General features: G+C 42.8%; 11 protein-coding genes across 11 annotated transcripts; 9 read left to right on the top strand and 2 right to left on the bottom strand.

Moving 5' to 3' along the window:
- Positions 1 to 893: 893 nt before the first annotated feature.
- On the top strand, positions 894 to 3,277 carry F4817DRAFT_52753 (MFS general substrate transporter). The gene is made up of 7 exons (XM_049307587.1): positions 894 to 1,294; positions 1,354 to 1,616; positions 1,677 to 1,865; positions 1,925 to 2,030; positions 2,086 to 2,490; positions 2,545 to 3,044; positions 3,110 to 3,277. The coding sequence occupies exons 1-7, from the start codon at positions 1,234 to 1,236 to the stop codon at positions 3,245 to 3,247; spliced, it is 1,662 nt and encodes a 553-aa protein (XP_049153329.1). The 5' UTR covers positions 894 to 1,233; the 3' UTR covers positions 3,248 to 3,277.
- Positions 3,278 to 3,972: 695 nt separating this feature from the next.
- F4817DRAFT_355334 (uncharacterized protein) lies at positions 3,973 to 5,287 on the top strand. The gene is made up of 5 exons (XM_049305643.1): positions 3,973 to 4,233; positions 4,312 to 4,389; positions 4,447 to 4,489; positions 4,563 to 4,627; positions 4,686 to 5,287. The coding sequence occupies exons 1-5, from the start codon at positions 4,060 to 4,062 to the stop codon at positions 5,169 to 5,171; spliced, it is 846 nt and encodes a 281-aa protein (XP_049153328.1). The 5' UTR covers positions 3,973 to 4,059; the 3' UTR covers positions 5,172 to 5,287.
- Positions 5,288 to 5,300: 13 nt separating this feature from the next.
- Positions 5,301 to 6,536, top strand: F4817DRAFT_52742 (alpha/beta-hydrolase). The gene is made up of 5 exons (XM_049307586.1): positions 5,301 to 5,384; positions 5,449 to 5,619; positions 5,680 to 5,789; positions 5,863 to 6,099; positions 6,226 to 6,536. The coding sequence occupies exons 1-5, from the start codon at positions 5,345 to 5,347 to the stop codon at positions 6,481 to 6,483; spliced, it is 816 nt and encodes a 271-aa protein (XP_049153327.1). The 5' UTR covers positions 5,301 to 5,344; the 3' UTR covers positions 6,484 to 6,536.
- An 804-nt stretch (positions 6,537 to 7,340) lies between these two features.
- Positions 7,341 to 8,156, top strand: F4817DRAFT_362967 (putative tetrahydroxynaphthalene reductase; the record flags this gene model as incomplete). The annotated part of the gene is made up of 2 exons (XM_049306592.1): positions 7,341 to 8,043; positions 8,080 to 8,156. The coding sequence occupies 2 exons, from the start codon at positions 7,341 to 7,343 to the stop codon at positions 8,154 to 8,156; spliced, it is 780 nt and encodes a 259-aa protein (XP_049153326.1).
- Positions 8,157 to 8,430: 274 nt separating this feature from the next.
- Positions 8,431 to 10,533, top strand: F4817DRAFT_52739 (alpha/beta-hydrolase). Its single transcript, XM_049307585.1, has one exon. The coding sequence runs from the start codon at positions 8,672 to 8,674 to the stop codon at positions 10,367 to 10,369; it is 1,698 nt and encodes a 565-aa protein (XP_049153325.1). The 5' UTR covers positions 8,431 to 8,671; the 3' UTR covers positions 10,370 to 10,533.
- Positions 10,534 to 10,620: 87 nt separating this feature from the next.
- On the bottom strand, positions 10,621 to 11,631 carry F4817DRAFT_362965 (uncharacterized protein; the record flags this gene model as incomplete). The annotated part of the gene is made up of 2 exons (XM_049306591.1): positions 10,621 to 11,470; positions 11,591 to 11,631. 2 exons carry the CDS (start codon positions 11,629 to 11,631, stop codon positions 10,621 to 10,623), a joined length of 891 nt encoding a protein of 296 aa, XP_049153324.1.
- Positions 11,632 to 11,743: 112 nt separating this feature from the next.
- Positions 11,744 to 13,962, bottom strand: F4817DRAFT_364128 (kinase-like protein; the record flags this gene model as incomplete). Its single annotated transcript, XM_049306716.1, has 7 exons — positions 11,744 to 12,524; positions 12,574 to 12,737; positions 12,837 to 13,007; positions 13,064 to 13,267; positions 13,322 to 13,625; positions 13,680 to 13,809; positions 13,896 to 13,962. 7 exons carry the CDS (start codon positions 13,960 to 13,962, stop codon positions 11,870 to 11,872), a joined length of 1,695 nt encoding a protein of 564 aa, XP_049153323.1. The 3' UTR covers positions 11,744 to 11,869.
- A 1,936-nt stretch (positions 13,963 to 15,898) lies between these two features.
- F4817DRAFT_362963 (RNA polymerase I associated factor, A49-like protein) lies at positions 15,899 to 17,369 on the top strand (the record flags this gene model as incomplete). Its single annotated transcript, XM_049306590.1, has 3 exons — positions 15,899 to 16,055; positions 16,116 to 16,441; positions 16,497 to 17,369. 3 exons carry the CDS (start codon positions 15,899 to 15,901, stop codon positions 17,367 to 17,369), a joined length of 1,356 nt encoding a protein of 451 aa, XP_049153322.1.
- Positions 17,370 to 18,093: 724 nt separating this feature from the next.
- F4817DRAFT_321680 (MFS general substrate transporter) lies at positions 18,094 to 19,877 on the top strand (the record flags this gene model as incomplete). The annotated part of the gene is made up of 2 exons (XM_049301312.1): positions 18,094 to 18,478; positions 18,586 to 19,877. The coding sequence occupies 2 exons, from the start codon at positions 18,094 to 18,096 to the stop codon at positions 19,875 to 19,877; spliced, it is 1,677 nt and encodes a 558-aa protein (XP_049153321.1).
- Positions 19,878 to 20,906: 1,029 nt separating this feature from the next.
- Positions 20,907 to 22,317, top strand: F4817DRAFT_355319 (uncharacterized protein). Its single transcript, XM_049305642.1, has 3 exons — positions 20,907 to 21,164; positions 21,218 to 21,483; positions 21,540 to 22,317. The coding sequence occupies exons 1-3, from the start codon at positions 21,107 to 21,109 to the stop codon at positions 22,083 to 22,085; spliced, it is 870 nt and encodes a 289-aa protein (XP_049153320.1). The 5' UTR covers positions 20,907 to 21,106; the 3' UTR covers positions 22,086 to 22,317.
- A 126-nt stretch (positions 22,318 to 22,443) lies between these two features.
- On the top strand, positions 22,444 to 24,053 carry F4817DRAFT_355315 (uncharacterized protein). The gene is made up of 2 exons (XM_049305641.1): positions 22,444 to 23,491; positions 23,579 to 24,053. Exon 1 carries the CDS (start codon positions 22,642 to 22,644, stop codon positions 23,434 to 23,436), a length of 795 nt encoding a protein of 264 aa, XP_049153319.1. The 5' UTR covers positions 22,444 to 22,641; the 3' UTR covers positions 23,437 to 23,491; positions 23,579 to 24,053.
- Positions 24,054 to 26,179: the final 2,126 nt, after the last annotated feature.

Here is a 26,179-nt window from a genome sequence, read left to right as displayed (position 1 = left end):
AAGCAAGATACTAAAATACCGGCGGCTTACGAGTAGCTAAGTGGCGTTCGAGATGCTCGTTTCGTTGGAACTCCTGACCACAATAGGTGCAGTATGCCATCTCTTAATCGGTATAGTGTCTTAAGTATAAGCTATAAGCGAATAGTATAAGCAAACAGACAATTTTTGGATAATCTTGTCACACAAATTAAAGAAAAGGCGCTAGGTTTCTGCAGCCGCTATGGGCCGACGCATAGGATGCATAGGAGACATAGGATAGGGATGCCCCTGTCCGGTAAATCCGCGTAACCCACCTCGGCCTTTGTTACTAGAGGTAGCCTCCGAATGAGCCGAGATGTTCAGCGCCTTTCTTACATAATCCCGCAAACCGCAAATCCGGGGTGCTTTAGGTTACTTTTGAGTAACAAAATGCCGGAACTCCTTTGTTCTGCTAAATACGTGTTTTTGCGCGGTTGAATCATGTTTCAAGCTTTATTAAGATATCGGCCAGAAATTCCAAATCAGATATGAAATTGAAATTGAAATGATAATCTGACCAACAACTTTTGCTCTAAACATATTTCAAGAGTTTAACCGATCCCCCTGAATATCACGTGGCGGCATGTGATAACCAACATGCCAACGCGTCCGCTCCCTTTACTTAGGTAGAGATCCCAGGATATTAAAACGTATTCGTTGGCCAAGAATAATATGAACCACAGTCTCCTAATTATGGCTTTCTTCGAGTTATCCTGTATCATTACCATGTAAATTACGTATCATATGCGATGGTTACGTGAGCTTACTATGAAGATAACTGCCCGGACAAGCTATAAGTCTGTACATGCGTCTTATCGGACCCCCACCGGTCCGGCGGTACTTTCCATAAGGTGAGTTGACGCGGTCTTCACTGCCATCGAAGTTTCCTAGATGAGTTGAATCTCCATGGTTACCTCCTAGCCTAGATATTAATTAGAAATTTCTGGCTGGAACTATACCACAAGTGTGTACGCCTACAAGGTACGGCAGTTAAGTGTATAGATCCCGCGACGATCTCGCATAGGTAGATCCTCTATGGAATTGGGAATCCGGGGAAGCTAAGATTAGACGGATACATACAGTGGTGTGCATTAAGTCACTCACCTTTATCTATGCCTTCGAGTTCCGCTATATATCTTTTTACTCCAGGACTGCTTCGACGTTATCCAGTGGGAACAGCTATCATAAGTACCTGCAAGCACTCTAATCGGCACCATGCATTTCAGAACACTTAAGGAGTTAGATACAACCGAAGGCACTGTGCTATTGTTCAAAGGTGAATCATAACTAAACTTCCTCCGAGGAACAGTACCTAACTACGAGTCACGGTGATAGAGAATCTTGATGGTGAACGGCATCACGGCAATAATGACCTCATCCTCTTTCCACAGCCATCTACAGATCCCAATGATCCCCTAAGATGGCCGAGATGGCGCAAGAACATTGCCTACGCATCTGTTTGCGCCTTTGCTTGCACGAACAATATTAGCGGAACCGTTTACTCCGATGTCTTCGTTCTCATCTCCGAGCACTTCAATGTATCTATCGATGAAGCCTCAGGGTTGATCTCTTGGGTAATTCTTACTCTAGGAGTGTCGGTAAGATATTGTCCTGCTACTTCAACGGATTGAGTCCACTTACACTTTCGTTTTTAACAGAACTTCATTTGGGTTCCTTCGGCTCTGTATTTTGGGAAAAGGCCTGTATTCATCTTGGCTTGTGCTATTACATTCGCGGCAGCTATCTGGGCGGCGTCAACAGACAGCTTTGATAGTTTGCAAGCAGCATGTGTAGTTGGCGGGTTTGGTGGAGGAGCATCTGAAGCGCTTGGTGCTGCTATCATCAACGTGAGTCCACCCCTTTAGCTAGCCGGCGGTTGATTTCTTTTTCTAAATTCTCTTTTCAGGATATTTACTTTCTACACGAAAGAGGCAGTAAAATGGCGTGGAACTTGATCATGCTTGCGTTTGGCAGCAGCTTGGGACCTCTCATAGGAGGATACCTTATCGAAAGTACGTTCCAGCACCCCAATACAATCCAGCTAGGAACTGACAAAAGGTGGCACAGGCAGAGGTCTAAAATGGGGCAAATGGCTCAGCGCTATCTTTCTAGGCGTTAACCTCCTGATGATCATCTTCTTTGTACCAGAAACGAGATTCAACCGGACCATCAACCCGTCAAATCCCCCCAATCAGACTACACAGGTATCAGAGCCAATGCAGATTTCAGAGACAGCAACAGATGCCGAAGCCAGCAGTGGTATGGACAAGTCTGATATGGCGCATCTTGAGAAGTCAACTAGCAATATCCCTTCAACGCTGTTCCCGACGGACCCTAGCATACCCCGTAAGCCTTACTTAGCACTACTCAATCCTTGGTCTGGAACTACACCTGAGGAGTCGTTCTTCGACCTAATGTTCCGGCCGGTCCCCTTGATTGTCTATCCAGCCTGCCTCATGGCTACGTTTATCTGTGAGTTCAAAATGGTTATTAAATCTTACTAGACGCTGCTGACTTGGAGAAAAGACTCTATTTGCCTCGCTCCAACTGTCATGGTCAACGTTTTGAGTGGCAGTATTCTAATACCCCCACCATACAACTTCAATGTGGGAAACGTAGGGCTAATAAACGTTCCGGGGATGGTCGGCCAAGCAAGCGGTTTTATAATCGGCGGTGTTCTTATCGACAGGTATTCCGCCTTCCGTGCCCGTCGCAATAACGGCATCTTTCTTCCTGAGGAACGGCTGGCTCTCTTATTCATCCCTAGCGCTTTGGTTTTCGCAGGAACTGTCCTTTTCGGCTTCGCCGCGGAGAGACAAATGCACTGGGCCGTCATTTTTGTTGCCTATGGCTTAATGAGCGTCGGCCTCACGGGTGTTGCTAGCATCGCCATGGTATACGTGTGTGACAGCTACTTCCCTGTGGCAGCAGAGTGCTTAGAATTAATTAATGGGTTTAAAAATATTGTTGCATTTGGATTCATCAGAGGCACTGTGCCGTGGGTCGAGTCTCAGGGTTATGAAAGGGTAAGTTGATCACTCCTAAAGCCCTATTTCCTCTATCATATACTGACAAGTCACTTTTATGATAGGCTTTTAGTACCATTGCGGGTATATTCGCGGCTTTTGTTCTTGTAGCAATTGCATTAGTGTTCTGGGGACCCAAGATCCGCCATCATACTTCCACACACTGGCGGTTGATTAGCTGGGAGAAGGCTCACATACACTAAACCTGTCGTCCATACGGGATGGTTTCCTAAATACTAGAATAAGAAAGAACAGCATACATTTAGATTTCATTGGATTGGACGGTATAATATTTTAGGGCTAGCAAGCGGATCTCACCCTTAGCGTTTGGGCAAAGGCTATCGGCGTGCTTCAGGATGGATACAAAACTCAGGAATAGGTAGTTAAATATCAAAGAGAGTCCATCATTACTCGGGACCTCTATTAATCAATAAGATTCCGAACACAATAATCTCGACGTATGTGGACTTATATACGATTGGTAGAACACCCCCATATGAACCTAGGCTATCCAGTGAGCCTATCAAAAGATGCAGGGTGAAAGTATCCAATGAATATAAAAGTTAGACGGGGGAGTAGTTATCTAAACGTATACCAGTTAACAATGGCATAACTATATTGCTCTCTTTATATCTAGCTTACCTAACCTTAGGTATACTATACGCCGAGAGACAAACTACCTAGAGGGAATATCACGCCAAGTCTCAGCTATAACACCGAATAGCGACGATGACAAATGACCCAAGTAGTGATAATTGCTGTCTCGGGTATTGTTAGTATTATGCAAGTCAAATATGCAGGGTGTTCTAGGGTACGGCTATTTCCTCGGAAGTGGGGAGCCGAGCTTGGCCTCGCCGGAGTCGTAAAGTAAATGCATTCCTATTATTAGGATAACATTCCCCCTTTCATAATTACCTACGTACCTAGGTGTATCTATGCCTTGGCCTTTCGCATATAAGCATAACCTCAAGACCGAGTACAGTGTATATCCAAGGTTTATGCCAAGTGCCTAATCATGTCTTCGCCGACGTTCACCAATTTGATCCGATTCCTAGACGAGTCGTCCGTTGAACATTATGGAGATGTCACGAATAGTTCACTGGATAGCATCGTTGGCTCAGTAGTCCCAATCCTCGAAGGTGACCTTTTTAGTTTACGACAAACGGATAAGACTGCTGTAATCTACAAGGTGAGCAGCACGACGTTGCTCATGTGTTGCTCCGTGGTTTATTAGCTAATAATATTGTATTATATTCCTACCTCAAAGTTGCTATCTCCAGTTCCCTCTACGCCGTTGTTTGTTTGTATAGGGTTGAACTGTGCGGATCATGCGAAAGAAGCCAATGTTTGTGGCGTTCACCATGTCATTCAGAGTCAAGTCTAATAAATACACTTGCTATAGCTGGCAATCCCACCAAACCCCGTAATTTTTACGAAGCCATCAGGTAAGTAGTAGTTAATAGTTATTTTATCCTCACTAGATTTAGACATTGCTGATATTGTGGCTTGCCATCATAGATGCTTTGACAGGTCCATATTCAGATGTCCCAGTCCCCCCTGAAGCAGAGTTGATGGATTATGAGGTTCGTGTTCACCGATTTGGGATTAGTGGTATACTGACTAAAGAACGTATGATTTCAGGGAGAGCTGTGTGTTATCATCTCAAAAACTGGCAAAAACATTCCCGAGGAAAAGGCTCTCGACTACGTCCTAGGAATTACGGCGGGAAATGACTTCTCCTCGCGCAAATGGCAGCGACCTCCCTACTCAGGAGGACAATTCACCTACGCCAAGTCATTTGACTACTTCGCTCCAATCGGTCCTACGATTCTCCATGCTTCTCTAATAGCTTCCAAGGCTCCGCTCAAGATCAAGACAACAGTTAACGGTGAAGTCCGGCAAAACGGAAGCACAAGTGATATGCTCTTCAATATTGAGAAAATCATTGCGCATGCGAGCAGAGGAACGACGCTGAGGCAGGGAACGATAATTATGACTGGAACTCCGGCCGGGATAGCCGCTAAGTGGCCAGGACAGCCTTGGCTGAAGGACGGTGACGTTGTTGAGGTTGATATTAGCGGTATCGGTTCTTTAAAGAACAAGCTTGTGTTTGAGAAAGAATCGTGATGAGCTAGTATGCATGGTGGAGGTTGTCAGTACCGTGCCGTGGGGTTCCGGTACCCCAATCTAGTCGTTTCTACTTAAGTTCAATTATATAGCTCATCTATTGCTTCTTGATGTCGACACAATCAAGATCTCAAGTGTCACACATTTTCACCTGCATACACTAGTGAAGCAATATGTCTACATGTTACTGTTTCAAGGGAACAGCTGGCGATTGTAAGCCTCCTTAAGCGAAATCTAATCCACTATGAGGTAGCTACTTACGCGACAGTTACTACAGCCGCTTATGAGCCGAAGGGTTCTTTCTCAACTCTTTCTGGATTGCCTATATACAGATCAACACCTCAGAACAGGAGCCCAAACTCCCATCGCGATACCATCCTTTACTTGCCAGATGGATTTGGTCTAGCTAAACACAATCAGAGACTTGCTGATAAATACGCCCAATATGGTAAACCCTGACACTGAGCGTGCATCGCCATCAGATTCAAGTAGTATTGACATATCCTAGGTTATGAGACGGTGATTGTGGACTACTTTGAAGGCGACGCGTTGCCCGATACCTTCATGCTATATACTCCAGGGACGGACCTTGATGCATACGATAATCTCACATCAGAAGTAAGCCTGTTAAAGATCATTCGTAACGAGTTATTGAACGTACACTGATGCATTCGTTCTCGGATACAAACAGCAAAAGGAGACTATTCGCAAGATTGATATGCCAAGTTGGCTAAAGCGGCACACTCCAGAACACATATCCTCGCTTGTGGCCAAATTCTTTCCCGAGTTTTGCACCACCGTGGCAGAAGGGAACCGGGGGCCTAAAGCAAGAATCCATATACTTGGTCACTGCTTTGGTGGCAAGCATGCTTTCAAGCTAGCGCAGCTTGACCACGAGAACGTCGGATCTATACTTATCTTTCATCCGGTGAGTTAGGTAATAACAGATACTCCTCGAAATATTGCTATTCTACAATTCCCGTGTCCCGGAACGCTTCCTATAAGCCTCCGAAGACTCATTCTATTTGGTACTATGGTCTAACCGATTTCATAGTCGTTCCTTGAGCCTTCGGACCTCAAGGGTCTCAAGAAGCCGGTCCTAGTAGGTTGTGCAGAAACGGACGTATTCACACCAGACCTAATCCAGACGATATTGAACCACCTCCCAGGATGTGGGACGACATGGAAGTTCCTCGTTTACGGAGGCACGCAGCATGGGTTCGCGACTAGACCGGACTTAGGGAATGAATTGACGGCCAAAATGTTCCAACAGGCATTTGATGATGGATTGCAGTGGCTCAAGACTAATTGAGAACCTTGTCATGAGATATCTTTTAGCATGCAACAGAATAAACTTACCTATTCTCTGTCAATAAAAGGGGGCTACTTGGGTCTCTATGAAGTCAATCAGATTGCCAGTCCGCTACCATCGATAGAAACCGAACAAAAAAAAAGAAACCAATTTGCTCTGAAGATCGTAACATACGTAGCTGAGAAGCTACATGTAGCAGATGTAGTCACAGGTTGCCACAAAGGACATCGATATTCTATTGCAAGTAGATAACGCTCCGTGGGCGAAATCTAATCCTAATAGTCCATCTAATCCTCGAACTTAACTTAGACAGGACATTAATACTTTGTGTAATCCCAGACAGGTGGGATCAGGTGGACCTGTACTTATGTACGCCTCTTCTTGCTTTTTTCTATTGTATTACTGGAAAGTCACTAAAGATACCTAGGAATGATGGCTTATAATCGCTAACTCAAATCACGCACGTTGCTACGTAGTGGGAAGTGAAGTGAGGCTGTTCTGTAATGCGCTGCATGAACTATGGATATTCGGCGGATCGGTATAAGTGGACCCACCGGCCCCGTTCCGGTTACACACACTTTGCCGATGGGGTTCCGGATCCCCGGTACCCGAGTGAGTTCTTCAACTCTAGTGTGGATCTGTTGGTAAGCACGAAACATCGTCGGAATCGCCTCGGGCGCATCGGCACTTTGGAAGTGCCGCTTCTAAGGGTAGAAGATCTCGAGCCGATGGTGAAAAGAATTCACACAAATGGATGATGGGTTGCATCTAAGTTTGCATGCGACTGAGCATAGCATCTTACCCTCCTCGATCACCGTTGTACAAACCTAATTCATATCCAATATACGATGGAAACCATGGCTTCTCAAGCGCCACTACCAACTCTAGCCGACCGCGTCGCCATCGTTACAGGCTCAAGCAGAGGCATCGGCCGAGGCATCGCCCTCGAACTCGCCCGTCGCGGCGCCAAAGTGACAATAAACTACGCCAAGCCATCGTCAGCCGCCGAGGAAGTTGTTAAAGAGATCCAAGCATTGGGTTCGGATGCCATTGCCGTCCAGGCAGACGTTACTAGCCTAGCTGAGATTGACAAGATCTTCGCTAAGACCGTCGAGAAGTGGGGCCGCGTAGACATCGTCGTTAGCAATAGCGGCGTGGAGTCGTTCGAGCCCGCGGTTGACATTACCCCGGAGCGCTTCGATCATGTCTTCCACATTAATACGCGCTCGCAATTATTCGTCGCCGTTGCGGGATTCCGCTATATGAAGAAGACAGCGTCACCGTATGCGCGTCGCATCATCCTCACGTCAAGTATTGCCGCTCGAATCCTAGGCATCAAGGACCACGCTCTATACGCTGGCTCGAAGTCTGCCGTCGAAGGCATTGTCCGTTCCTTGGCCACGGATTTCGGAGCAGATGGTATCACGGTGAACGCCATTGCGCCGGGAGGCGTCAAGTCAGACATGTTTGCTGAGATGGCTACGCACTACATCCCGGGAGCTGATAAGACATGGTCGGCCGAGAGGGTGGAGCAGGCTATGTCAAGCGCATGCCCAATGGGTAGAGGCGCTGTGCCTAGTGATATTGGATAGGTAGTTTCGTGGTTGGCTGGTGACAATTCAGAATGGGTTACTGGCCAAGTTATCTTAGCTTCTGGGGGGTCGTCTGCTTGAGCAACGAACAAGACCGCAAGCCTCCTATCCAAGTCCACAGAAGCTACCTATGTTAGATTGTCAGCGCCCATATGTATATATAAAATCTACATATTCCGAAAAGCCAATGACCCTAAGATATATCACAGTTTAGGCCATGGTTTACTCTTGGTCTTTATTCTACCATACACTATAAACATATTAACCCAAGTAACTCAGTATTCAAATCAACCTCATGTACCGCGCATTAGAAGTTAGACATAATTATGCCGGGGGCCATGAACCCGTGAATTATGCTAGAGACGTAATTGCGGGGATCAGTGATGTCGAAACGAGTAGTATTTATTTCCAAGTTAGGAAACGCTTTCTTATCTCAAGCGGGGGCAGATCGATGGCGAAACCGGTCTCTCGACAGTTTCGCTTCTTTTCGTCTTGTTCTCAAGCAAACCCACGAGCGAAGGTTCGGATGTTTTGCTCGTGCGCTTGCGTTGCCCCTGATTTAGTATGCTATACGCAAGATCACTTGGCCCAACTTCATGCATTTCTCGGCCGTAGCACAGCTCGGCCTCCTGGCTCAGAATCCGTTATCTAACCGTGACCCAGTTTCGTCAACACCTACAGTTAATCTAAGCGGTTATGGCTTGTTCTCTGGGGTGAAGATAAATGAAGCGCTATCCGGGAGTCCCCTTCCAGCTGCCGTGGACGCCTGGCTTGGCATTGACTATGCGCTTCAGCCGGTCGGTCAACGGCGCTTTCGGCCAGTAGAGCATCGCCCGTCGGCGTTCCATGAAATCAGACCAGCAGCAAGTTATGGGAATGTCTGCGTACAAGACACTATTTATACTACAGGCCAGGTCCAAGACGAGGCATGTCTTAACTTCAACATCTATCGAACCTCGGGCGTGCCAATAGAGGAGAAACTACCTACCTTAGTCTGGATTCATGGAGGCAGCTTTGTTCTCGGCTCGGGCAGGAGTATGGACGGGGCATCTTTCGTCGCCTCGTCCAAGCTACCTATTGCAGTTGTTACCTTCAACTACCGGCTCAACTCGCTAGGGTTCCTTCCTAGTAAGCTCTTCGAAGAAGAGGGCCTTCTCAATCTTGGGCTACGGGATCAACATTTCATGCTTAAGTTTCTCCAAGACCACCTAGAGTCATTCGGAGCAGATCCGAAGCAGGTTACTCTAGGAGGCCGATCAGCCGGCGGACACTCTACTGGCATCCATTACTTTCACAATTATGGGGAGGATGAAGGTAAACCACTATTTGCACGAGCGATCTTTCAGTCCGGCTCAGTAACGGCACGCGCATTTCCAGATTCGAATTTTCCCCAATACAAGAAGGACTTCGAACGGTATATGCGGTATCTCGGCTGTCCAACCGGAAGAACCGAGGGGGGTAATGCCCTAGCCCTAGATTGCCTCCGGCGAGCATCGATACATGACATTCAGCATATTAGTGCTGAGATGTATGGGGAGTCAGAGCAAACTCTGAGCTGGCCTTTTCAACCGACCTTAGGAGGGCCTCTGTTAGAAAGACCAGGATCACAGTCCGGCGTTGAGGGAACCTTCCACCATCTCCCCGCAATTACCTCATATGTCACCGACGAAGGGAAGTTTTATACTCCGGCAATCCATAACACTAACGATGATTTCCTGTCCTTCATGTATGCTATGAGCCCCTATCTAAATTACACCGACATCGCCTTGTTGAATGAGCTCTACCCGGACCCAACACGGCACCCTGATTCCCCCTGGGCGAACTCGCCCAACAGCACCCAGTATAATCGACTCTCGGCTGCTTGGTCAGATATGGCCTATATCTGCCCAAGCCGGGAAACGGCCTTCCGCACATCGACCGCCGGCGTCCCTACGTGGAGACTCCACTTCAACACGCCAAACCACCCGTTGGAGTACCAAGCATGGCGTGGAATACCACATACCTCCGATTCAGCTTACGCCTACGATTCACCAGGAGTAGCCTTCCCGCAAACCGCTCATATATACCACGCTTACCTGGCTAGCTTTGTAGCTACGGGCAACCCAAATAGTGCCCGGCTGGAGGGAACCCCAGAGTGGCCACAATACCTAGCATCGGAGACTTGTGGTGTGGCTCGGCCTAAACAACTTCTCATTAACCCCGGTGTTTACACTACTGTAGAAGAAGACTCTGTTAGGATTTCCCAGTGCGAGTTTTGGAACGATCTAGATCGGGCGAAACGGTTGAATAAATAAGTCATGATGTAGACATGAGAAGATATCAATGAATTTATCAGCAGGTCTATTGTGCTGATATTTAGTACCTACCTCTCTATGAGGACTCGAGAACATACAATTTAGTACCCCCAATAGGGCCATAGATTTGACCTCGTAAAAAATACAAGTTAGTAATATTATCGCATAACCTATGCGACTGATATTTAAATTCTATAAGTCCTACTTTATAATCTACAGTGCTTCCACGATCCCTTTATTCCATTTTAGTCTCAGCTTTTTGAACTTCCGATGTCTCCCCCCATAATATCAACGTATTCCGACACATGCATACCTCTAATTTGATAGCACTCAGAACGTTTTTTATGATTAAATCTGCGAGGAACCATTCCAGTCTTGTTAGTCACTGACATAGAGGCCTGTAAAGCTTCTTCCGCCGCATGTTTCTGTTCCGCCGCTTTCTCTTCCGCTGATTTACACATCTCTGCTATGTGATCTCCTATCCGACCGAGATCGCTCCTGTTAATCAAGATCGGTAACACGTCCTTCCAGGTCTTGGATTTAAAATCATCCGGTCGGGTAGCCGCCGGTAGGCAACTACCGTTGAAAGGAGGAAGGGTCATACTATTCTGTTTCGGACCATAGATGTATATATACGCCCACGTACCTAGCGAGTCTATTATCTTGCCAAGGAAGTGCTCCTGAAGGATTTCATCCATTTCTCTCGAGTTAGGACCTTCTCCAACGGCGAAATAGTTTGGACTGTTCCAAGGATGTCCATAGAACATATAACAATCCTGAGGCCGACGCTGTCGAATACAATATTGAGAGTTAGATCTTCTGCAAGCAGCGCACTTAGCCTCATTCTCAAATCCTACGAAGATAAGGGTGCACTTAAGTCCCTTGTCTATACACCTTAGACAAGACTCGCCACCATCTGCTAATGGCCTTCCGGTAAGAGGGTCTCTTTCGTAGTCGTCAGACTTCGAATTTACGGGTTTTCTTGACTCTTTACCAGTAGACATATCTTTTAACTCTCGAGGTTGGTTGGTAGAAGTTTCGCTAGCTACTGTTTGCTTCACGTCAGCTGTATTGACTGTTTGCCGAATTGGTGATATCGTGCTGAATTATTGCAATGAAGATGCGATGAAGAAAAGAAACCCCGGGCCCATTAACGGGAATAACTCGTTCAATTTGTATTCTCTAGTGACAAAGAATAACAGGAACAGAGCCTTTATATACCAAACCGTGATGATTTTGCGTTTGTCGAGTAATAAAGCCATTATTAGAAACAATGGAGAAAATTTAAATAGATTATGAGTGCATTGTTTATGATTATTGCATTGTACTTCGTAAACCTTCTACAAACCGATTTAAAGCTAGAGAACAATCCCGTACAAATTCATAGTCGACCGTCTTGTTTAGAAACTAGATTTGAAGCTTCCTTATTTTAGAATACAATGAATTCTAATAGCACTCCAATAACTATGGTTTGTTGTACTAGGTGGCTAACTTAGGTCTTTACGACGATTTAACTTGAGTCTGTTCGCTCGAGGCCACGTAGATATTGCTAATCATCGGAGGTGCACTTCGAGGTATTTTAGCCCCTAATCCAGTCATCTTCAATCGCTTAGGCTTTAATGGTCTTGGAAAGGTGAAGTGAGGTGATTCTTGGGGATCACTTCCATCTGGAGTTGTGTCTATGGAGGTCCTCTTCCCCAAATTGGTCGATGAAGTTGAAAGGCAAGACATCCTATCTTGCTCCCCTTTGTGAACTGTGCCGTAGATTTGCTCCATGTCCGGAAGCTCTTGTATAGGTGGAGCAATAGTATGAGCTGGCTTCCATGTCTCGACATTTTTCTTCATGCGAAATTTGAATTGTTGCTTGTCTGGCTGTTGCTGAAACCAAGAATGATGTTTCGCTTCGGATGCTTCCAACCTACGCCTAGGTTCAAACATGAGACAAGACCTAATGAATTGTTGGCAGCTATTACTTATCCCTTGTTGAGACGGGTCTTCAAATATGCTGTCGAGCCATCCGGTAATTGCTGCTTGGTTTGATTTCATGACGCTACTCGGAACAGCGTTCTCATCTGGCCCTAGAAGGAACACCACAATCATACCAAGGGACCAGATGTCCACAGCTAGACCATGTGTCTCACCATATTCAACTTCGCTAGTAGACGGTCAGCAGATACTCCTCAGAGGAGGCCGAGTTGACTTACGGTGCCATGTACTGGTCGGTACCTACTCGGCTAGCCATACGGCCTGATGCTGTGGATTTTGCGAATCCTAAGTCACCAACAATAACGCGGCCTGTAAGATCCGGTCCTGTAGCAAAGAATATATTTTCGGGCTTTAGGTCGCGATGTGCAATACCTCCCTTATGCTATATTAATTATTGTCAGCAAACCCCCTGTTGAGTGATGCGTGTAGCGAGCTCAAGATATGTATAAAGGCGGAGAAGAAATCTGTTGACGTTACGTACAAGATAACAAATGGCATTTACGACTTGCCGAATGACGAATTTGCAATCTTGCTCCTCGAAAGTTCCTCGAGTTAGACGCATCGAAAAGAGGTCCCCGCCTGTTGCAAGCTCAATAAAGGTGTAGAAGGTGTGTGCTGAGTGGAATGCATATTCGAAAATAGGAAGGTTAGGCTTGGATCTTCGTGAGTACGCTGCAACTAGATATATAAAATAAAAAAAGCACTTACATGCTTCAGCTTTCCGAGTATATCAGTCTCATCCCTAATACGTCGGATTAAATCATGAGAGGGTGCTAGTCGACGAAGACGATCGAGATCATGGATTTTGCAAGCAAGCTGTTTCCCCGTTCTCGCGTCGACAGCTAGATGAATTTTCGCAAAGGCGCCACGACCTAGAATTCGTTCGGTAATGATATATCGATGGCGGAAAAGCTGTGGCCCATGAGAAATTTATTCCAATGCCATCAACAGTTTGGCTAAACTTACAGTTGACTCCTTGAGTTGAATTGAGTTTAAGGGACATTTCAGCTCGGTATGATATAAAAGTGAGATGCGAAATTTCCAGTAAGGCTTGACAGTAACTTCAACGTCTCGACTAATATAAAATCCGTGCGCAGCACCTTTCTCTTTATTACCAATGCAGGTTTCGTTAACATATGTACCTTCAAGAGACTGACAGTCTCGTACATATACCAAATAGGGCTGCTTTTGGACATCATTCTGGTCGTAGATGACTGAATAGATGACGAAATGTTTCCTTGAAACATTGGGATGGTTTATAGAAATGTCACTTTCAAGTATTTAGTACGAAATATGAAAATACACTGTTGGAAGCTCTGCTTACTTTACATGATGATCCCGTCCAACGTTTATGGCTCGCCCCGGGAGTAGGGGGAGGTCTAGGAAGAGTTTCGTGTTGCGACGACTAGCTTTTTCGCCTTGTCCGCCTTGCAATTTGTTCACATAGAAGCCTTCTAGAAGTAAAGACACCCGTAAGCTATTGGATCAAAAGATCAAGACATGAGAAATATGGGATCTAGGTAGAACGCCGAAAGCATACCTGGAGGTTTATATTCTTCCGAAGAATCCTCAATCCAGCAGGATATTTGAGCGATTGGATGAATCATACTGGATGTTAACTGGTCTGGACAAGTTGATATATGAAAGAAAGAAAGAATAATCACGGTGGTAACGACAATTAACTTATATTTAATTTCTTTTGAACATGTTAAAGTGTTATACAGCACCTACTTAGGCAGGTATACATATGTGTAAATTACAGTAAGAGTTGAAGAAACTACCTAATTTCCTCTCAAATTGATACGCTACTGTGCCTCCTGATATTGAGAAACTCTATTATGTTAATACTTATAATAGGAGGAAGGTACTAGCCGAGCCTGACGCATATTCCAGGCAGGCTCACTCTATGTTATACAGTAGAGCCAATTGAGTCCGAGGCAATTACCAGCTAGATTAAACAGCTAAAATGGGTAATATCCCTACTGTGAGGTAGTCGAGGAAGGAAGTGTCTTTCTTTAAGCGACGTCTGTGTACTTCTGGTACTTGAAATTTAGCGTCATATATGCACGGACCACCTGAGCAGCCACAAACAAAAATTCAGGTGTCCCATTTTATTTGCACCCGAAGAAAAGCCGGTCACAAACCCTAACATAATTTCCAACCGTACTTCAATTCATCCCACTCCCGAAATTTCCTTTCCTTCTCCTAAGCTTCATCAACAAAGCAACTCATCGACAGCAACCTGTAAGTACAATCCAATCCCTCAGCTGCCCAGCAATCCCTATCGCGAGTCAATTGTGAAGGGCATTGAGGAAGTCTTCTGCCATCGCATTGCCTGAGCGCTTCGATTATCCTGATCTTGTGGTCGATTTGCACAAGTTCCCCGCGGTCGCCACAAATCCACTTCCCACCCCTCACCATCACAATCTCTCACCACCACAGCTTTTGGAAAGAGTGCCAAGTACTAATAAAAACAAATAGTCGTAGTCGCCACGATGAGAGCCAAGTGGAGAAAGAAGAGAGTTCGCCGCCTCAAGCGTAAGAGAAGAAAGATGAGGGCTCGCAGGTACGTTATCGCACACTTTCCTCATAACCAAGCTATGGCGACGTAATACTGATTGGTCTATCCGTAACAGCAAGTAAACATATCCACCCTGCTCGATCTCAGCGCCTCTCCGCCAGACCGGATCGCGTCATGACAATTACGATTCACAATCAACACATTCGCAACTCAGCACATGACACTCGACTATCTTGACTATTCCTCAACTCAAAGCGATGTCTATATGACAGGAAGGAAGACCCATGGAAACGGCTGTAGTTGTGGATGTCTGGGAGGGTGACAACAACGAATTGGACCGGAGGATAGCTGGTCAAACACCATCGAGTGGACCAACAGTTGTGTTTACGTATCGCGGAACAGGAAGCATGATTGCTAAGAGATGTTCATGATCATTGCACAAGAAATAGGATCCATGTGCTAGTCAATAGATTTGCAAATGTCGATCCCTATAACTAACTGGTTATCCAATGCTCCGTTTATGAATATGTTAGGTAGTCTTGTAAGCTTTGCGTAAATTTCGATGACGTCGTGTTCCTTTCGATACCCCTCCTCGCATCTAGGCATTGTCAGTTCTTACCTAAACCAAGTTTTTAATGAACTTCTCTGATATGTTTTAGGTAGCAATGCAGGAGTTACAAAAGAATATAGACCAAATATTCATTAAGGCAATCTCATATAATCCTGAAGGTTACCTTCTACCTAAGTAATTGCTACGATGCTATCTGGGGGTACCTTACCTAGGTATGCAGCCTTTGCGAAACCGTTTGCGGCAATATGAGGCTAGCATGTATTCCGTACATAACGTGGGGTCTGTTCACCGCCTGCCTAATCTCTTATCTCCCCGTCGGCAGTATTCTGGTCCTTTTTTTTTCTATGCAAACTCAATCCCTGCTGTCAGTTTTTTCGAATTTGCTCTGACAAAAGTGCATCGTCGGAAGATTGCGATTAATCATATACAGTCAATTTAGCGCAGCCCAACCATGGCAGAGCATAAGGAAAAGAAGAGAAAGCGTAACGAAGACGCTGGTTCACGGCCTAAGAAAAAGGTAGCTATTCAAGCTCCCTCACAACCTATACAGTCAAACATTGTCAAAGTCTCCTCCATCCAGACTGCCAAAAGCTTTCCTCCAATAATAGGTATGGCATTCTCTAATAGTTCTTATTAATTTTTTGACAATAATTAACCACCTGGTATAGCAACTTCTCCCGGTCTCTGTGTTCCCGATTCGATTAAATTTCAGACATATACATCACCGCAGCCTGCAGGTTCCAGGCGAAGCAAGAAGACAGATGCGCACACACCTAGCCTCCTCCTACATTCATCCTCACACAGTAAATTAGATTATACAGCAAAGGAAGATGGACCTGGTGGTCGAGAGTCGCATCTTAAGCATTATATCGGAGTTTTTGATCCGAAGACGGGCCAGCTGTCAGTCGTGGAAGCCAAGAAGATGGCTGTCAGAGGTGCAGTTCGAGCACAGAAACCTCCAGAGGAAGATGTAGAAGAGATAAAAACCTCCAAGGTACATAAGCTCTATCTTAGTATTTTAGTGAGGAGGGTATCTAACTGTTACATAGACGATGATGGAACTACGCAACAACCTTGGCGAAGCGTTTGGAACCAAGAAGGCAAAGAAGGCGCTTGCTGCAATCACTGAGAATGCTATTGCTCCAGAAAAAGCCGTTGCCGATGCAGGCGGAAACCCGCAAAAGCTCAGCTCCTCCTCCATGGCTCTAATGGATTCTATCAACGACGTCACCGTGGGAATGGCATCTAAGGAAGATCTCCAAGCAGTAGCCGACGCAGCGAAGCCAGTACCACCAGGAAATTTCGATGCCCAAGAGATACAGGATGTGTATACTGTCGAAGAATTGATTGGGGGCGAAATTTTGAATGCCATTCCAATCAGAGACTGGCAAGAACAGCTTAAGAACGGACAAAACTCCACAATACCGACCAGATTTATTGCCAACCGATTCCAGGCCGTTGGAGAAGGGCCAAACCCAGTGCACAGACTTCGAGCTCTTCGGTACCTAGAATTCCTCATCAAATTCGTCAGGAGTACTCGGCCAGGAAAGGAGAGAGGCACAAAACGAATCCCGCCAAAAGACAAGCTCAGGGAGATAATGAAGCCTGCGCCAGAACCCGTTATCGAGAACATCAGGCGAAAGTTCTCGTCTAACGCAGAGATGAGGAAGTTCCATATCGATTTGGTGTACACCTATTGTTGTGCTCTCGCGGCGATACTGTCGAACTACAGCTTCGATACAAGCTCTATTAGATACGACTTGAGTCTAGACGAGAAGCAATTCGGACAGTATTTCCGCGAGATTGGTGGCAAGGTTAAAACTGCAAAGGGTGCAGAAAAAGGCACGCATGTGCAAGTGGCGCAGTTGGCTTTGCCATTGGAATTCCCGAAGGTCAGATATCAACGCCCACGAGGGCGTTAATGCATTATTAGCAGGGGACATGTCACGGCGCCTCTTACGCATTTCTAGCGTATTTTAGAGCCTTGGCCCTTGAGAAGTAGGTGGTGGATTATTACCTTAGTAATTTCAGACTTACGAATCCTTTACGTGTTACTGGTGAATTTTTGAAATATTTTCATCATATTATTCTAGACCAAAAAATAATAAAATTAATTAAATACACCGCCAGCTGTGCTAATTGAGAATTAGTTCTGCTAAGCCGGTCTAACGGAAAGGACCCGGGCTCATCGCCATGATCTAACCGGAGCCGGTCTATGATTCCGGAGCGGAATGTGAAATAGCAGCGATTATAGAAAAGCTTTTCGAGCTATTAGGCTTGGTTGCATTGGTTGCAAGGATTATAACGAAAATCTGAATTTATTTAATTGCAATTGAGGTTCACACAATCTACGCCCAGTATGGTGCAATAGATAAGACCGAAGCAGCCAGTCTTCGTCCGTCTACATGACGTGATCGTAGAGATACTACGTCGAAGTGATTTCTCGGCAATCGAACGCCCGGTCATATAAATCACTTTGCTGGACCGAAGAAAATGGAAATATTAATTTATGTAGGTACAGCTATAGGGCAGGTTAATTACGAACATACTTGTTGGCATAGACCGGTCATCAGTCCTTTTTGTCTCGCTGCTTTTACTCCAAGCTCACTCTACGTACTTAATTGTAGATTAGTGTACATAGGAGCTATGGCAGGCGAACCAAGAGAAAAAGTTGAAGTCTCCGATTCCGATCCGGGCCCGGAAACCAAAGAGATTACGACTCAGGACACGGCGGATCCCGGCCGCACGTCAAAGGAAGCATCAGAAGGAGATAAGTATGGCTCAACCGACGACCATGTATTCTCCGATCCGTCTGTAGCTGAATACTGGCGCGCCAAGTACGAAAAGGCCAGCTATGAGAACCGGCACCGCTTCGATCCGGAGTACAAGTGGACGGCGGAGGAGGAGCGCCGGCTGGTGAGGAAGGTCGATGCCAGGATTATGGTTTGGGCGTGGCTGATGTTCTGTGCGTTGGATATGCACAGGAGGAATATTAACAGAGCTATTTCGGATAATATGCTGGCTGAAATTGGTAAGTCGTCTTCTGTTTGTTACACATACATACTTCTCATGTATAAGAGAATTGTACATGGCCATCAAAACTGTTTTAGAGATTAGTGAGACTAATTGGACTCATAGGCATGAACACGAACGACTTCAACTATGGACAGACTATCTTTCTTGCTTGTTTCTTGGCTGCGGAATTGCCTAGTGGACTAATTAGCAAGAAGCTCGGCGCTGATGTCTGGATCCCTACGATTATGGTGGGCTGGTCCATCGTTGCGCTGTCGCAGGCGTTCCTCAAGAACAGGGCCGGCTTCTACGCTATCAAAGCTCTGCTGGGCTTGTTGATGGGCGGGTTTATCCCCGACATAGTCCTCTGGCTCACATACTTCTACAAAAGTAGAGAGCTACCCCTTCGCTTGGCCTGGTTTTGGACCGCTCTTAGTACGGTGAATATTGTCGGTTCGTTGCTAGCCGCTGGAATTCTTCAGATGCGTGGGATTAATGGGTGGAGCGGTTGGCAGTGGCTGTTCCTCATCGAGGGGTTAATAACGCTGCTCATAGGAACATTTTCTTGGGGTCTAATGCCACCAGGACCTACTCAAACACGACATTGGTTCCGGGGTAAGAATGGGTGGTTCAGCGAACACGAAGAGCATATATTGGTCAATCGACTCCTCCGCGATGACCCGAGCAAGGGAGACATGAACAATAGGCAAGCCGTGGGGCCTAGTCTACTCTTGAAGGCCGTCAAGGACTGGGAAATGTGGCCGCTGTACATCATCGGCCTCACAACGTACATCCCGCCCGCACCACCGTCCAACTACCTGTCATATATCCTACGACAGCTTGGGTTCTCAGTATTTGAGGCCAACCTCCTCGCGATCCCATCGCAGTTCCTATTCGCTGTCAATCTCCTTATCGTAACGTGGGTCTCGCGACACTTCAACGAGCGGTCCATCATCTCGTCCAGCTCCAACATCTGGATATTCCCATGGATCCTCGCACTAGTCCTCCTACCGGAGAACGCATCTCCATGGGTCCGATACGCCATGCTGACGGGGCTTCTCAGCTACCCCTATTGCCACGCCATCCTCGTGGGCTGGAACGCGAAGAACAGCAACGCGGTGCGAACACGCGCGGTCTCAGCAGCGCTATACAATATGTTCGTTCAGAGCGGCAACATTATCGCGAGCAATATCTACCGCGATGACGACCAGCCCTTGTACCGGCGTGGCAACCGGGTTTTACTGGGGATTACGGTTTTCAACATCCTGCTATTTTACGTCGTGAAGGCGTTTTACATTTGGCGGAACAAGCTGCGCGATAGGAAGTGGAATTCGATGACGCAGGAAGAGCAGGAGAATTACATATTGACGACGAAGGACGAGGGAATGCAGAGGCTTGATTTCCGCTTCGTTCACTAGGACCGTCTGGACGATTTGGGTATACATAAAACGGGGTATATATGTGCGCGTAAGGTCGATCATGGCTACAATAATTTAACCGGGCCATAGCATAGGCCTAAGAAAGCCTCATTCTAAGATGTATTTATCCCGTCATCTCTTCTAGACATGGCGTAAATACTGTGTAGACATCTAACACTGTATATTTATTGTACATGGTAAAAAAATATAAAAATATAAAAAGGGACACGGAAAAGTCTAATGCTTCAAAGCTAAATTGACACTTAACGATCCTATACATCAACATAGATCTATAAGACATATTGAGAGTGTTCGGAATATTGGTGCTCATCATAGTATCTTAACTTAGAAATGTTCTTAGATCTAAGACCCCACACGTCCAACTTATTTAGGGCATTACTTCGTAGAGTCCATAAGCCAACACGAGATACTATCCAGACCCTAATTCTATATACCAAGATTTTATTAAATAGTAGAAGTTGCCGTTCGCCGCGCCGGGTTGCTGCGGGAACTCCTGATAAGCTCTTCTTAAGACGAGTGACGTTTCGTCTAGGTCTCGAAAACATAGGCCTCCCATGTGCCGCGCTCGGATCATCCGCATAGACCGGGGATTATACCGCCCCTTGATTGGCTCTTGGCATATTATAATCGTTAAATACTTCGATACCTGTCATCTCTTCCCATAATCTGCTAGATTCTATGGTTACCTTAAGGTATGTAGGCATACTGTGCCGGCGCGAAGTCCCTGGATTCTTATTTCGAATAAGCTCCTGGAGCCAAGTCTCGATCAACGGCCCGGCTATCACCTTAAAGTAAGAGCCTCACCTAGAGTCGGGCGAATCACGTTGCGAATTGCGGTGTTAGTGGCATGGAACTAGTTAACGCCCCTGGCGCTTTGAAGATTGACCGGATGGTCGACCATCCGGAGGGATAAGGGAATCATGAGAATCATCATCCGGTGTAGATGTTGTTAGATCGCCGTCTAGGTAGGAAGTATATATAGAGAATGATCCCCTTCGCATAGAACATGATCGCCTTAGGAACACTCGTATGATCGTGTCCTGGTAGATCATCCGCTTTACTTTACCTTCCATTCTTTTCTTCGTGACGCCCCAGAGGCTGTCTTCTTGATTCCGTTCTTTGCACATAATACCAATTCATCACAGTCCTTTGAAAGGTTTTTCTTATTCATTCATTCATTCTTGCTTCTGGAAAGCCGAATCGACATCATGTACTTTGGACGTGCTTGCGCGGCCCTGTTGGGTCTTTCGTCGCTCGTTGCATCAGGTTAGATGCCTCACCCCTATTTAGAAATCCCTTTTGACTAACAGTATGTTCAGCACCAACTGATGAGTCGCATGCGTTGGCGTCTAGGAGGGGATTGAAGTGGAAGCCACGACGAACCCCTCTTACGATCGAGCAGATAGTACAGGAGACGAACATCATCATCGTTGAAGACAACAAGGCAGAGTTAGACGCTTTACAGAAGCTAGCCGAGCGGCAATTTGCCCAGCTCGTCCAGGCCGAAGTTGCCTTAATAACTCAGCTGGAAAGTATCAAGAATAATATCCGAGTTAACCATTTTAAGGCTCGCTTCTCGCAAGTAGTGAGTCAACTATACGGTACCAGGTCCGCTTGACCTCGTTGCTAACAAGTGGGTAGAACATTGTAATTGTTACAGTATCGACCTTAATCGATGCTCGAGCCGAGAAGGGTAGCCAAAAGAGGTACATGGTAAACCAGGCGGTTGTTGATAACGGCAAGCCTGAAAATCAGATCATGGTCATGGTCTCAGATGCGCAAACCATGACTATCGGCGCATCGAAGACAGTCGGCCTCGCAGGGGTCCAAGCAGCCAGCGCCGTCACTAAACCAACGGCGGTACCTGCCCTCGTAGGCGCCGATCCTGCCGCGCCATACGGAAAGGCGAATCAGAGCTTGATCCTCCCTATCGGCGCCAAAGCGCCGGCGATCGATCTCGTCTTCGTCGACCCAGCTGCCATCATCTTGCCGAATCAGAAGGATCTATTCGTTGAGAGCACGGATACCTTCCTCCAGGACTGCGGTTTCTACCAGTCAAACGGCAACGCCTTTGCCAATTTAGGCTCCCAACTGTTCACGTCGTTTGAGCAGATCACAGTCGTGAACGGTGATGTTTCGATCGTGAAGCAGAAGCAGGAGGTTAATATCGTGGCGCCAATTGCATAGGCCAGAGCGAATAGGATCGAAAGGATATTAGCATATATTTATATTTAGATACCCATGTGCATACATAGACCTTTAAGCATATTGCTCTGTAGGTCTGGAGACTATTAGTTGAGGAGTTCGACTAAGCGAGAGAGGCGGTAGCTTGGGGGTGAATAGGAATAGGTCTAAAGGGGGTTGCACTTTGCACGAGCCCTCTTACTAGAGAGGCTTATATTTTCGTACCTTTCTCTACGTAGAAAGGGATAATATAAAGACTTCAAACCCTTGCACTGTTTTCGATACTGTCTAGCATGCTTATTGTTCAAAATTACAAGCTCCTAAAGGGGTATCTAGTATTCCATTTTAATGGAGACAAACTGGATGAGATGATTGGAGAGCTCTTTACCCTTTCCAGCCAACCTCGGTCAAAGGTATATTTAGGTAGTGATGTACCGACATCGACATAAATATAGAGTCCAGGGGAGCTACCATCATGTCTCATTTATTTTATCTATGACAACTACTCATAACGGCTACATGGAAATATTGAGGAATAATAAGGGGTCATCCGAAAAGAATGGTTCTTTGCAATTTACATTTCATCTCGCTCAAGGACGGAGTTTCGATCGGCTCATTTCTCGCCAAGTTCCGTCGAAGCGGCATTAAGCCCGTCGTACAGGCCCGAGTCATTCGGTGGATGGTCCTACCCACACAGATTTCAATAGGCCACCTCTTGGGCCGAAATATCCACTGGGATCTTCTTCTGGTACTGGGGGGGAATGATTTTATTCCTCATGAAGCACAGCTAGATATCGATGCAACTTGGACGGCATCGAGTGGTGTCTCATCTAAAGCTATATCAAATTATGAAGCTATGAACGCAGAACTACTTCACCCGCCGCCCGGCTCCGTCAAATCACCAGAAAAACATACCATTGAACCATCAAGGACATCGCAAAACCTCGAAATGAGCCCCGAGTTAGAAGAGTGGATGACGGCGCTACCAACGCCGTTGAAGGAGCACCCGGTCTCGATGCTAAACTTACTTGCTTTCAATCCCGGGAAGAAGGATCAATATAAGCAATACGGTGTTGAGTTCTCGGCCAAGGTCGGCTCTAAACATGGCGGACGGGTGAAGATTGTCGGGAGGGTGGTAGGTGGCCAAGCGCATGGAGATGGATGGGAAGAAATCGCATTCGTACATTATCCGTCTGTTCAACACTTTGCTTCCATGGCGGGGAGTAAGGACTATCAGGATGTCAATCACAGGTATCGTCTTGGGGCGCTTAAGGATACATTCATCTGCTGTGTTATGGAGGTTGACGACAATGGCAATCTCGGCAATCTTCGTTCCACTAAAGAGAAGCTGTAAGCGTCATATTAAATCTACCACGAGGTGTCTAAAAGCCTATGATGTACATATCGATGTAAGTACTGTGACATGAGACATAAACCTTCTATTGAGGAGTGGTTCCTAGGTATAACGCTAATCTCCAAATATTACTACTAAACAGTCGACGGGATGTCTTAGACCAAACAAAGGTCGGGTCCATCAGTTGAGGCCGATGTTGCCACCAACGAATGAAAGTCCGTACTGGATAGTTGTAAACACCGAGTACCATGAGATTACGTACCTAACTGATCCTTGGGGTATTCTGGGGTATAACAAAAGAACGAACGTATTAGCTTCTCTTATAAATAACAAGGAAATCGATGCGACGGTATTAAAGCTCACGAGGTATTCCAGACCAGCCCATCACACTGTATTTGTAGACACCAAGATGGGGAGAATGGACCTATAAAGGCCCTAGGACTTGTTTAGCAGATTTGCTGGTGTGTATGGTAGTCTCGGCAGCTTTTTTTTATCTGTAGGATGACGTCTCGATAGTATGGGGTCACGCACGCCTGGGAGATCTTAGACCCTGGCAACCCCGCAATATCGACTCAAGATGCATATGGTATACGGAATATATATCATAGTAGTAAAGGATGGTTTTAAGAAACAGTTATTAAACGTAAAAATTATTTTATACCCGAAAATTATTTTTTAATAAATAATTATTATTAACTAAAAAATATTTATTTATTTAATTTATATAAAAAGGTATAAATATTAAATATAATATTTATATTAATAATTATTTATATTTAAATAATATATTTTAAAATTTTAAAAATTAAATAATAATAATATATATTATAATTATTTAAAAATTTAAATAAATAATATATTTTATAAATATTTAATATTTTAAACTTATTTTTTTATTATTGTTTATATATTTAAATATTTAATTTTTTACTATTGTTTATACGTTTTATTTAAATTTTTACTATTATTTATACGTTTTATTTAAATTTTTATTATAATTAATAAAAATTTTAATTATAAATAATTATTTATTAAATATATATAAAAATTATAAAATATTTTCGTAAATATATTATTTAATATATTATTAAATATATTAAATTTTAATAAAATATAATTAAAATTATTATAATTAATATTATAATTAAAACTTTAATTAATATTATTAATTAAATTTATTATAAATTTAGTTAATTTAAATATAATATACTTTAAAAACGTAGATTTTATTTTAATATTTAAATAATTATAACTTTTATAATTAAAATATAATTAAAAATTTTTAATAAATTATTTATTTTTTTTAAAAAAATTATTATTATTTAATAAATAATTATTAATGTTATAAATAAAATTAAAACTATTATTATTATAATTATTATTATATTTTTATTTTAATTATTTTATATATAATAAATAAATTAATTTATTATATTTATAAATAAAATAATTATTTATATTTTATTTTATTTATTTAATATATAATAAATAAATTATTTTAAAATAATTATTAACGTTATTTTATTTTATTTAATTATAGCCTTATTTTTACCCGGTAAAAAATTGGTAAATATTAATTATTTTAATAAATAATTAAGTAAAATTAATTTAAATAAATATTTTTTTTTTTATATTTTTTTATTTTATTATTAAATATAATAAATTTATAAATAATATATTTTATTTCGTTATTAACATATTTAATAATAATATTAATAAATATTATAATAATATTATTAATAAATATAATTTAAATAAATTAAATAAAAAAAGATTTTATAAAAATATAAAAAAATAATAAATAACGTTAATTTTAATATAAAATAATAATTTTTATATTATTATTATTAATTTTTTTAAAAAGATTAAAAATATATGTAATTAAATAATATTAATTTTCTTATTTTAAATTAATTTTTAAAAATAAAATAATTTTATTTTAGTTATAATAAAAATGAAAATTATTATAAAATTATATTTTATTTAATAAATAAACTTTTATATTTTATATTTATTTATAGTTAAAATAAATATATATATTATTTATTTATAACCAATTATTAGCAAATTTAAATATAATATACATATTTTAAATAAAATTATATATTCCAATAATATAATAAAACTTTTTACACAAGTTGGATATAATAAAAATGTTAATATTAATAAAAAAAATTTATTAATTTTTTAAAAAAACTTATAATTTTAATAATTTATTAAAAATAAGAAATATTTAATTAACAAATTTAAAAACGATTAAATATAAAAAATTTATTAATAATTAATAATAAAAATAATAAAAAAAAAATTAAAAATTAATTTTATTTATATTTAAATATATAGAAATAATAATATTTTAACAATATAATATTATTTATAACTTTTAATTAAAAATTATTTATTTTAAAAAATTTAATAAAATATAAATTGATAAAATTAAACCTACGCCTTTTTATTAGATTTTATATATTTTTATAAAATAAATAATAAACATAATATAATAAAATATACCATAAATTATTTAAATTAATTATATTAAAAAATAAAAATAATAATAACAAAATATAACTTAAATAATAGATTTTTACTACTTTTTTTAATTATTAACAATTTTTTCTAATAAAAAAAGTTATAAAATTAATAATTAATTTTAATTTTATATTAATTATAATAAATTAATAAAATATATTATATATATATATTTTTAAAACGTTATAAATATATAATTATTAAATATAATTAT

This window comes from Daldinia loculata (assembly GCF_022478755.1).
Source record: "Daldinia loculata strain CBS 113971 unplaced genomic scaffold F4817scaffold_144, whole genome shotgun sequence".
Taxonomy (NCBI): Eukaryota; Fungi; Ascomycota; class Sordariomycetes; order Xylariales; family Hypoxylaceae; genus Daldinia; species Daldinia loculata.
This window is presented reverse-complemented; position numbering and strand designations above follow the sequence as displayed.